The sequence below is a fragment of the Camelina sativa genome, chromosome 1, assembly GCF_000633955.1.
Source record: "Camelina sativa cultivar DH55 chromosome 1, Cs, whole genome shotgun sequence".
In the NCBI taxonomy this organism is placed as follows: domain Eukaryota; kingdom Viridiplantae; phylum Streptophyta; class Magnoliopsida; order Brassicales; family Brassicaceae; genus Camelina; species Camelina sativa.
The window spans coordinates 20736232-20747888 of record NC_025685.1 but is presented as its reverse complement, the minus strand read 5'-3'; the positions used below and the strand labels follow the sequence as shown (position 1 = coordinate 20747888).

The window sequence follows — 11657 nt, the reverse complement described above, 5'->3', positions numbered from 1 at the left end:
CAACTCGACCGCACCACTCGACCACCACTCGACCGTGTGCTGAGAAGGACTCGACCGAGTGGAGAATGCACGAGAGAAGCCAGCTCGACCAGCCACTCGACCGAGCACTGGTTGAGTTGACCGAGCCGTTGACTGCTTTGACTTTTTGTATTTTTAGGGCTTCCACCTCATCTCCTATATAAGGCCCTTGCACCTGCAGCCACAAAGAGTCCAGATTTTTAGAGAGTCTAAAACCTAGTTTTTACCTTTTTTAGATTTATTCCTTTTGCACTTTCTTTTATTTTTAGATTTTGTACTTGTTTAAGAAAGAAAGACTAGATTCTTGTATTTTGTTTGTTTCATAACTTTCAAAATATTAAGATTTCGAGTTTTATTTCTTCATCAATATTGTAGATCTCTGTTTCATCTTTCTAATGATGCAAGTTTCAATATTTTCTGGGTTTTTGACTTATTTCACCATGTGTTCTTGTGAGTAGTTTGCTTAGGACCTTGAGGATGGGTTAGGCTGGGTTGATCTTGTGGTTTATTTGATTTGGTCAAGCTTGATTGTTGTAGATCTCTTCTAGGCTAGATGTTCTTAATGCTGATCCTATATCTGAGAAGGTAGGGTTTGATTTCAAGCATCTTAGCATCACACCAATGTTTAAGGAGCTTAGATAAGGCTTGATCTAGAGCTTACCATTAGGCTTTCTAAGAGATTAGAGGTCTTGTTTGGTTTGAGATGTATTGCTTAATGCCTGCTTGTGTAGATTCTTTACTTTGTGAGAACAAGTCTAGAAATGCATAGGTTTGATTGTTTCTTGCCATGAGAGTGGATTAAACATGTCTTAGAATAGTATGTCTAGAGATTAGCTCAAAGTTTGCTTGAGATTTGTTGACCAAGTTAGATAACCACAATGATTAGTTCAGCCCATGAATCCCTCCTCAAGGCCTTCTTTGTTTATTAATATCTTAGTCTAAATATCATTGCTTGCTTGTTGTTTGATTCGTTTTTGCATTGCTCTGTTTTTATTGTGTTGCTCTGTTTTCACGTTTAGTCTAGCTCGACCCTTTACTCGACCTACACTCGGTCGAGTGCTGCTCGAATTCGTCCCCAGAACTTGTGTTTATGATTTGTGATTGTCCTGTTTAATTCCTGTTTTATTTCTGTTGCATTCATTTAGCTTTCTGTTCATTATTTGTCTTGCATTAGTTCTTTATCAACATAGTTTCTATTTCTGTTCTTGCTATTATAATCATTCTGTTTCATTTGCATTTAGTTCTTAGTTCTTGTAGTTTGCTTTCTGCACTTTGCATTTTCATTACAGGATTGTTAGTGACAAACAACCTTTACATCTGGCTTGACTTAGACTCATATGCACATCTTGATTGTTCACAAACACTCAGATTGGATTGACACCTCTTATACTACAATTGCATAAGGGGAATTGAAACACCCTGACATCCATTCATTCATAAGTCATCATTCCATACATCATTCATTCACCACCCACAAAAGAGTCAGATTCATCTGTCTGGAGTGAATCAGAGCTTAAATACTCTTTACTCTCCCCTGGCACCATTGATAGCTGGTAGTCATTAATTTCACGCACAGTCTGATTCTGTGGAGTAAGGATCGCCCTCTTGGTCAAGTACTTTCATTCCTTGATGGATTGAGCGAACGCTGGATAAGCAGCACTTGTTATCGCTTGAAGATGGTTTCCTCCATTTGGCAGCATTAACCCTGCGTCTATAGCTATTCTGCACCCTACAACATGTTCTTCAGTTGTTGTTCTTGTTGACACTGAATTACCATCATTCACTTTTAAAATCCAAGCAGCAAAAGCTGCATCTGACTGTTGTAGCCTCATGTTTATTGACAACTTGAATATTTGACAGGCACTCCACAGATGAGATCGATTTAAGGAGGCATGTACTATCTCCTAGCGACTTCCTTGGGGAATAACATGTAATATTTGCCTGAAATCTCCTCTTAGTAAAACTGTTTTTCCTCCAAACGGCTTGGTCAGTGCAGTCTCATCGTCTAAGGCCATCAGTTCTATGATTGTTCGATTCACTGCTTCAAACGCATGTCTATGTGCCATGGATGCTTCATCCCATATTACTAAGTCGGCCTTTGATATTAACATAGCTAGCATTGTACCAGCCTTTATTTCACATGTTGACCCTTCATTGATGTTTATTGGAATCTTGAATCGTGAATGAGCTGTTCTTTCGCCATGTAGGAGGAGAGCTGCTATTCCAGCGGATGCAACATGGATTACTATTTTTCTGATTGAACGTAGCTTAGCTATGATGGTTTGATAGAGGAATGTTTTTCCTGTACCCCCTGGCCCTAGAAGAAAGAACAGTTTCCCTGACTTATTTTCGACGGATTTCAAGGCTGCATTATATACTTGTTTTTGTTCTTCATTCAGTGATGGAAATAATCTGGAATGGTCATCCCTCTCTTTGTTGACGTCGAATTGCAGGTCTTCTGCAAGACAATTATGGCTGATTCTTTTCAAAATAGCTTTGTCAGGCAGTGGCATGTCATGGAAATTTGTTAGCGACTTGTCATTTTCCACTAATAGATCCTCGATTTCAATTAAAGCATATTGCTCAAGTTCTACATCGGTTAGGTCCAAATCTGTGAAATCAAAGATCTTCCTTCGGTTATGATGCACATCTTCTGCTAGGTATCTCCAGTTTTTGTTCCAAAGTTCTCGAGGGTTACCTACTTCACAGTAGAGGAGCAGTGTGACAAAAAGATATTGTATTTGGTATGCTGTTGCCCATTGTGACGCCTCCTTAATTACATCATGCCACTCTTTGTCATCATCTAATAGTCCTCTAATGTAGCATGCTTTTCTATATGTTGTATATAATACTCCACCGACTGTCTTAATATCATCCAAACATTTTGCACCTTTGACTATATTCAATAAGATTCTGAAATAAAAAAAATTACCTGCTGATGGGTGGATATGCACTATTCTCCCAATAGCAAAACCTTGTTTCCTCCTTGTCCATGTCTTTTTGGTGTTCCAGACATAATATTTTGGGAATTCCACATATATAAGGTCGTGGGCCTTTTTCTGTGATGTATATCTGAAACCTATTCTTTTTTGTGTTTTGTGATGATTGATGATGGAGATGGATGCAAGGTGTTTCAATTACCCTTATGTAGTTGTAGCATAAAGGATGTGACACCAAAATGAGTGTGATGCAAGCAATTAAGATGTGAATACTTATCTAAGTCAAGCATGATGATTGTGAAATATAGAATATAAAAGCTACTAAGATAAACTGATGCAAGACAGGAAATGAAATAGGTGAATGCAGAACAAAACAAGAACTCTGGACGAGCTAGCGCAGGCACTCGATCGAGGCACAATCGAGTGGATGGTCGAGTTGGTAAGCGGATGCAAGGAACAGAGCAAATAATGAAACAGAGCAACAGTAAACAAACTACAATACTTGAACTAGGAAATCAATAAACAAAGAAAGGTCCTGAGGATGGATTCATGGGCTGGGCTTAAACTATGGTATTCTAGATTGACCAACAAACCTCAATCAATGAGCTAATCTCTAGACAATGATCTTACAAAACATGTTAATCCATTCTCATAGCAATAACACTCAAGCTCAAATACTTCTTAGACCCAGCTCTCACTGGCTATTACATATAAGAGCAGACATTAAAACCCAGATCATTATGGTCAAAAATCAAACAAAGCATCTAATCTCTTAGCATGCTCAATGATAATTTCTAGCCTTAGCCTTATCCAGCAACTTAAACATTGGTATGATGTTAAGAAGCCTGAGATCTATCCTCACCCTCTCAGTATAAGGATAGCATAGAGCTTATCTAAGCCAGAAGAGATATGAAACAAACAAGCTTGATCAACCTAAACAACCATAGCTTTTACCCATCCTAATCCATCCTCAAGATCCTAAGTCACTACTCACAATCACAAAAATGATGAACAAATTCATAAACCCAGAAATCAATGAAACTTGCATTATTAAATAGATGAGTAAGAGATCTACAATATTGAAGAAGGAATCAAACTCAAATACTCAATGCTTAGAAAGTTACAGGACCAACAAATATCATAGATTTCTTAGTTTTCTCAAAGGTGGCTAGAGAATCTAAGGAGAAAAAGTGCAAAAGTAAAATAATTCCCAAAGGGGTAAATACCAGGTCTAGAATATTGTACTCTAAAAAGTCTCTCTCTCTTTTTTGGTGGCTGCAAGGTACAAGGCTTATATAGCAAAAGGAAGGGAAGCCCTAATAATGCTAAAAGACAAAATAGGAGGGCGGCTCGGTCAACTCGACCATGTGCTCGGTCGAGTGCTGGTCGAGTGGCCATCTTCTTCTGCTTCTTCCATCCGGTCGAGTCTTTCTCCGCACACGGTCGAGTGTCTGGTCGAGTGGACTTCCGGACCTTGATTCTTCAGCTCTAAATCCCTTGTTTCCTTCACTTGACAGCTTCAATCATCTTCAGCATTCCATCCATGCTCCTTAGGATCCAAAATCACCTATTCATGAAAGAAACTATGCAAATGCAATGCAAAACCTACTCTAATGCATAAACAGTTCTAAGGCTATACATTAATGGTCAAATGTGATGGAAAATCATGCAAAAGATGTGAATATGCTAAGGGAAAACAGGGTAAAATATATGAACATCAACACCCCCAAACTTAGTCTTTGCTTGCCCTCAAGCAAATGAAAGACATAAGAAGGTAGGTGAGGTTTGAAAGTGGGATCTCATCTCCTAAAGCTTGCTAACAAACCAGCTAGAATCAATGTCCAAGTTACTTGTACTATGATGCAAGTTGAATGAGCTGTAATTAAAGATTTTAGACAAGCCTTTCACAACCTTTACTGATTTGAGTCTTAGATATCCACATGCATTCAACTCAACTATTTCCTTTAACATTCATTAAGCAAGAACATGAATCAATCTTATGCATTGCTTTAAACTCATTTGGCTTGGTGGTAAAGGTTTAGAGACAATGATGGTCTCTGTTTAGAGTGGGGTTTATCAATATCAAGGTTCTCTNATGCTCCTTAGGATCCAAAATCACCTATTCATGAAAGAAACTATGCAAATGCAATGCAAAACCTACTCTAATGCATAAACAGTTCTAAGGCTATACATTAATGGTCAAATGTGATGGAAAATCATGCAAAAGATGTGAATATGCTAAGGGAAAACAGGGTAAAATATATGAACATCAACACCCCCAAACTTAGTCTTTGCTTGCCCTCAAGCAAATGAAAGACATAAGAAGGTAGGTGAGGTTTGAAAGTGGGATCTCATCTCCTAAAGCTTGCTAACAAACCAGCTAGAATCAATGTCCAAGTTACTTGTACTATGATGCAAGTTGAATGAGCTGTAATTAAAGATTTTAGACAAGCCTTTCACAACCTTTACTGATTTGAGTCTTAGATATCCACATGCATTCAACTCAACTATTTCCTTTAACATTCATTAAGCAAGAACATGAATCAATCTTATGCATTGCTTTAAACTCATTTGGCTTGGTGGTAAAGGTTTAGAGACAATGATGGTCTCTGTTTAGAGTGGGGTTTATCAATATCAAGGTTCTCTCATAAAACATGGATTGAGCTTTAGAAGAATGCTAAAGGTAAGAACACTTAGACACATACAAGAACAAAACCTTGTCTACCCAAAAGTAACCAAAGATTTTGATCCTATCATTCTAATCCCAAATGATCCTATTTCTACCCTTATCTTCATCTCTTCTCAAATACCCTTTTCACGTTTCTTTTTAAGCCTTAGGAGAGGTTTCTTATTTGAATCAACTAGTGGAATGGGGATTTCTTTCTTACTGTTATGGTTCACTCTTCTTCTTAAACCTTAAGACATAAAAGCTTTTTGCTTGACTCTTCTTTTCTTTCTTTTCTTTTCTTTGATTAGAACCATCTTTAACAGTCTCATTCTTCCCATTCTTTCACTAGAGTTTACATTTTCTTAAACACATTCCCCTCCTAAAGAGTATTACCTTTTCTTTCTCTTTTCTTTTCTTTTTCAATGCAACCAAGTCCCAAACCCAACAATTAAACCACCTAGTCCTATCTAGTTTGAAAGTTGCAAACTAGAACTACACAAGGCAATANATGCATAAACAGTTCTAAGGCTATACATTAATGGTCAAATGTGATGGAAAATCATGCAAAAGATGTGAATATGCTAAGGGAAAACAGGGTAAAATATATGAACATCAACACCCCCAAACTTAGTCTTTGCTTGCCCTCAAGCAAATGAAAGACATAAGAAGGTAGGTGAGGTTTGAAAGTGGGATCTCATCTCCTAAAGCTTGCTAACAAACCAGCTAGAATCAATGTCCAAGTTACTTGTACTATGATGCAAGTTGAATGAGCTGTAATTAAAGATTTTAGACAAGCCTTTCACAACCTTTACTGATTTGAGTCTTAGATATCCACATGCATTCAACTCAACTATTTCCTTTAACATTCATTAAGCAAGAACATGAATCAATCTTATGCATTGCTTTAAACTCATTTGGCTTGGTGGTAAAGGTTTAGAGACAATGATGGTCTCTGTTTAGAGTGGGGTTTATCAATATCAAGGTTCTCTCATAAAACATGGATTGAGCTTTAGAAGAATGCTAAAGGTAAGAACACTTAGACACATACAAGAACAAAACCTTGTCTACCCAAAAGTAACCAAAGATTTTGATCCTATCATTCTAATCCCAAATGATCCTATTTCTACCCTTATCTTCATCTCTTCTCAAATACCCTTTTCACGTTTCTTTTTAAGCCTTAGGAGAGGTTTCTTATTTGAATCAACTAGTGGAATGGGGATTTCTTTCTTACTGTTATGGTTCACTCTTCTTCTTAAACCTTAAGACATAAAAGCTTTTTGCTTGACTCTTCTTTTCTTTCTTTTCTTTTCTTTGATTAGAACCATCTTTAACAGTCTCATTCTTCCCATTCTTTCACTAGAGTTTACATTTTCTTAAACACATTCCCCTCCTAAAGAGTATTACCTTTTCTTTCTCTTTTCTTTTCTTTTTCAATGCAACCAAGTCCCAAACCCAACAATTAAACCACCTAGTCCTATCTAGTTTGAAAGTTGCAAACTAGAACTACACAAGGCAATATTCTTGTTAGCTCAAACCTAACACTTTCTACCAAGCTCAATCCCAAAAAGGCCTTACACACTCAAGAATAAACATGGCTTGAAAGAAGGGTATGTTAAGGGTGGGGGGGAACTGATTTTAATGGTGCAATCAGCTACTTGGATCAACAAGAGTGGTAAAAAGGAGAAAGATGATCCAAATATGTATATGGTATCCATGAGTTTAAAGCAATGCATAAATTGATAATTACAAATTAATATTAGGTTCTTATAAATATGAAATGACATCATATCACAAAATGCTTCAATTTAAACCAACTGCAATGCAGGAATTCAAGGTTTGGTTCAATCTTATGCTTCTAGCTACTCAACTAGCATCAAAGTATTATTAACTTGGGCATTGATCCTAGTTTAGTGAATTTAAACAAGCTAACAAGGCATGATTCATCATAGATCCCCAATGCAAATATGAAACAGTCTTACATGAAACAAGCTAAACAAGATGCCAATATGCAATGCAAACTACATGAACACTCTGTTTTTGTAAAGATTTTTGCAAAAAATTTCAAATTTTTAGGGTTTTTCTATGCCATAGATGAAATGCAAATACTAACATGATTATGCCAAAAATTTGAAATAAGAAAACAGAACACAATGTCAAATGCTATCTCAAACCCTTGTGTAATAAAAATTTGTAAGAGGATTCAAGATTGAAATAAGAAAACTAAACATGAGATGAAATGGTATTTACAATGAAATGGTGATGTTGGTACCTTATTGGTTGTGGAAGAAAGTGTCTACATCCTCATTCATGCTGTCAAAGGTGTAGTGGGAGCTTGGATTTGGATTTGGAGGTGGAGAAGGAGGCAACTCGACTATAGCCATCGATTGGTACTCGGTCGAGTGTTCAGTCAAGTGGGGTGATCGAGTTGGCATGCGAGTTGATTGTTGTGGCAGAAATTGGCTCCTTTGCTGCTGGTAGAATTGCTGCAAGAGGGCTGGATCCATGAAGTATTGGGGAGGGATGGGAGGGTAATCTTGGTCATAGGGATATCCTGGATATCCTGCTGGAGTTGGGAAACCATAAAGAGGCTTTGGCAAATACTCGGTCGAGTGAACTGGAGGTGCTCGGTCGAGTGGGTGCTCGAGTGAGCCGGTCCAGTGCCTCGGAAACTGTTGTTCTGGGCGACTTGAACCTCTCCTCCTCTGAATTGGCTCATGCATCGAAGCTCTTGTTGGTTCCACTGCTAGTTCAGCTCTAGATAATGCTCTTGTTGAGCTACTCCTCCTCAAAGGGTTAGATGGTGTTAGTGAAGAGTTTCCACTCTTCAATTCAGCAATCTCCTTCTTCAAACCCTTAATAGACTTAGTCATCTTTCCCACCTTCTTCTTCAGCTTCTCATAGTTCTTTCCATGCCACTTGTTCCAATTTTGTAGGAGTGTCAACCTCTTGCTAGTTTCTCTCACTCCTCTACTATCTCTTGGGCTTGGCTCATAATCCTCATAGTAGAATTGCTCTTCCCCATCAGCCATTTCTACATCTCCAGCTTCATCTACCATCACTTGGGCTGTCCCATCAAACAAGAACTCAGAAGATGGCCAAAAATCATTGTTCACCCCTTCACTTATGGTGGTAAGCTCCTTGTTGGGTAGAACAAGTTGAGTCTTCCCTAGTGTTGGAAGTTCAAAGTTGAAGAGGTGCTTGCCATTGTGCATCTCCTTGGCTAGAATGGAAGTAGAAGTGAGGTAGTTGGTGTCAATCCATTTTGGCTTAGCTTACTCTCCTCTAAGTGGTACCTTTGCAGCCACTAGCATTGGAGTGATGATGCCTCCAATGGTTAGAACTCCAGTTGACCCTCTCTTGTGCAACTTGCTCACCCAGCTTCTATAATAGATCATTTGGTCAAGAAGGAGCATGGCAAGATCAGTCTCCACACTACTCCCAAGGATGATGGTGCCATTTCTTGCTTGGAGGATGAGTAGATGTTGTTGTCTCCAATGGTTTCCCAAACAGAGAAAAGCTCTTCCCTTGGTATAGCCATACTCCTTTCACTACCAACTTCAAAGCCAAAGACATTGGCTATCTTCTTGAATGAAAGCTCATATCTCTTCCCCTTGATGGTGAAGTCACAACAACCAGCTCTCATTTCCTTGTCCATCCTTGGGTAGAACTTAGAAGTGAAACTTGACGGTGGATAAGAACTCACAGCTTTCTTCTTTATATCCCTCCATGCACAAATTCATGAACTTGCTTAGTTGCACTTGTCAAAAAGAAACTCCACATCTTCAGCAATTCCTAGCTTCTCCATGGTCTCCTTGTGTGGATATCTTGTTCCTTGGAAGCTCATTCTCATGAAAGCTTCATAGAGCTGCCTTGGGGTTAGATCACCAAGTTCTTGTTCTTTCTCTTGCTCTTCTTCTTCTTCTTCACTCTCACTCTCAACCTCCTCTTCTTGTTGTTCTTCAGCTGGCCTCTTTCCTTTTGCTTTGTTCCTCCTTATGTGTTCTTGAAGATTGAACTGCATCTCTTCCTCACTTTCAGTTTGCTCAGGATCCTCCTCAACTGGATGATGTTTTCTTTTCGGCATGCCACTCGACCGCCTACTCGAGCCAGCACCCGATCGATTGGTTGCTCGAGTGGGTGGTCGAGTACTTCCACCAGCTTGCCTTCTTGATGCAAGTTGTGCATCACTTCGTTCCAATGAGCGATCAGCGGCTTGTTGAGATGATCTTGTAGACCTTGAAGACATTTTTGAAAGAAAGAACTGAAAGGAATAGACTCAAAACTCAAAGTTAATAGGTTAGTAACCCAAAAACCAAAAGAACAAAGCTTGAGCAAAGAGATGAACTTCAGAGAGATTTTAAGCTAGATTTTGATAGTTTTAAACAAATGAGAGAGTATGAGAAGAATAGGATCGAGTTTAGCTGCTTATAAAGAAGCTAAGGGGATAAAGAGACAAGGGTGGAGCGTCCATACCATCCAAATTTGAATTGGGAATCTTTGACTCTCTTTTTCTACAACTCGACCCCACGTGGTCGAGTACTTGACCAAAATTTGAATTTTGAACTGCTTTCTCCCTCCACTCGATCGTGCAAGAGAAGTGAGAATCGAGTGGGGTTGGGCTTGCATACTACTCGATCGAGTACCTCTGGTGGACCGGTCGAGTGGGCTTGCGAGTCTACTTGCACAAGTCCAATTCATTCCAAAACCATCTACACTCTCATAAAATGGCCTGCCCAACACAAACATAAAAGAAAAGAAATCAAAACTACAAGGAAAATAAAGCATATTTACAATGATACCTTAGGGACTTCCTCCCTAGTGAGCTTGTTTAAAGTCACTAAGCTTGACTTTGATTGCCTTTTCAGGCTTGGTTTAGACACCAAGGAGGTGATGAGATCCTCCCTGGTACCACTTGATCAATGTGAAGCTGTTCCTTGATCACTTCACCCTTAACACATGAACCTTGTTTCTTCTTAATCTTGAGCCTTGGTCTTGTTTTCTTCAAAGACCTCTTGTTGAGTTGCACTTGGAGGTCTTTCACCAAATCAGTCAACTCCTGAACTGAACCCTTGAGCTTTTCAACTGATTCCTCTTGAGAAGAGAGCTTAACCCTGGGAGTTTCCACTTCACTTGAGATCTCATGACCCCCCTTGTCATTAAGAACAAAATGCTGATACCTAGAGGGCAAGTTGGTTGGGTTGTTGATATCAAATTTCATGATCACATCCTTAGCTATGTTCAAGGTTACCAATCCCTCCTTGACATCTATTACAGCTCCATCAGTGGCTAGGAAAGGTCTTCCCAAGATAATAGGATCTCCCAGCTCCTTATCCATATCTATTACCACAAAATCTGTAGGAATCCTAGCTTTGCCAAACTTGACTGGAAAATTTTCCAATTTTCCAACTACATCTCTATTGGATCCATCAGCTAGACTTATATAGAGGTTGCTAGTCTTGAGTTCAGTTTGCCCAAGTTTCTGTGCTATTGAGTAAGGCATCACACTGATAGATGCTCCCAAATCACACTGATAGATGCTCCCAAATCACACAAGCACTTATTGTAGTGTAGATAGCTGAAGGAGCAAGGCAGATTGAATGGACCAGGATCTTCAAGTTTAGTTGGGATAATGACTCCCTCAATCTCATCAAGATCCTTTTCATCTTGCTTTTGAGCTCTCTTCCATGATATCTCAAGTAGCATGCCTTGGTAAAGAGGATATGGGTCATACTATTGCAGAGTTGGTCCTCTCTCTTCTTCCTTGAATGCTATGACAACTTCTTCCTTTAAAGCCATTACTTATTTTTTTTTCTCAATGACTTCCTTTTGTTTCAAAGCCAATTCTTCTTTTTTCTCAATAATTTCCCTGAGTTCCTTCAGCTTTTGTGCTTTAAAACGCCCTGGAAACGGTAGAGGTGGTTTGTAAGCTGGAGGAATGTACTTAGCAGGCTTAACAGTTTCAGAGGCAGCAACTCGACTGGTTACTCGATCAGCCACTCGATCGAGTGTGTGTTCGAGTGCTTTGCCGGATT

The 11657-nt window shown here is 39.0% G+C and overlaps 1 protein-coding gene across 1 annotated transcript; it reads right to left on the bottom strand.

Annotated features, from left to right (window-relative positions):
- On the bottom strand, positions 1923-10960 carry LOC104710218. Its single transcript, XM_010426793.1, has 3 exons — positions 10635-10960; positions 10269-10354; positions 1923-2716 (listed from the first exon to the last, which is right to left on the bottom strand). The coding sequence occupies exons 1-3, from the start codon at positions 10958-10960 to the stop codon at positions 1923-1925; spliced, it is 1206 nt and encodes a 401-aa protein (XP_010425095.1).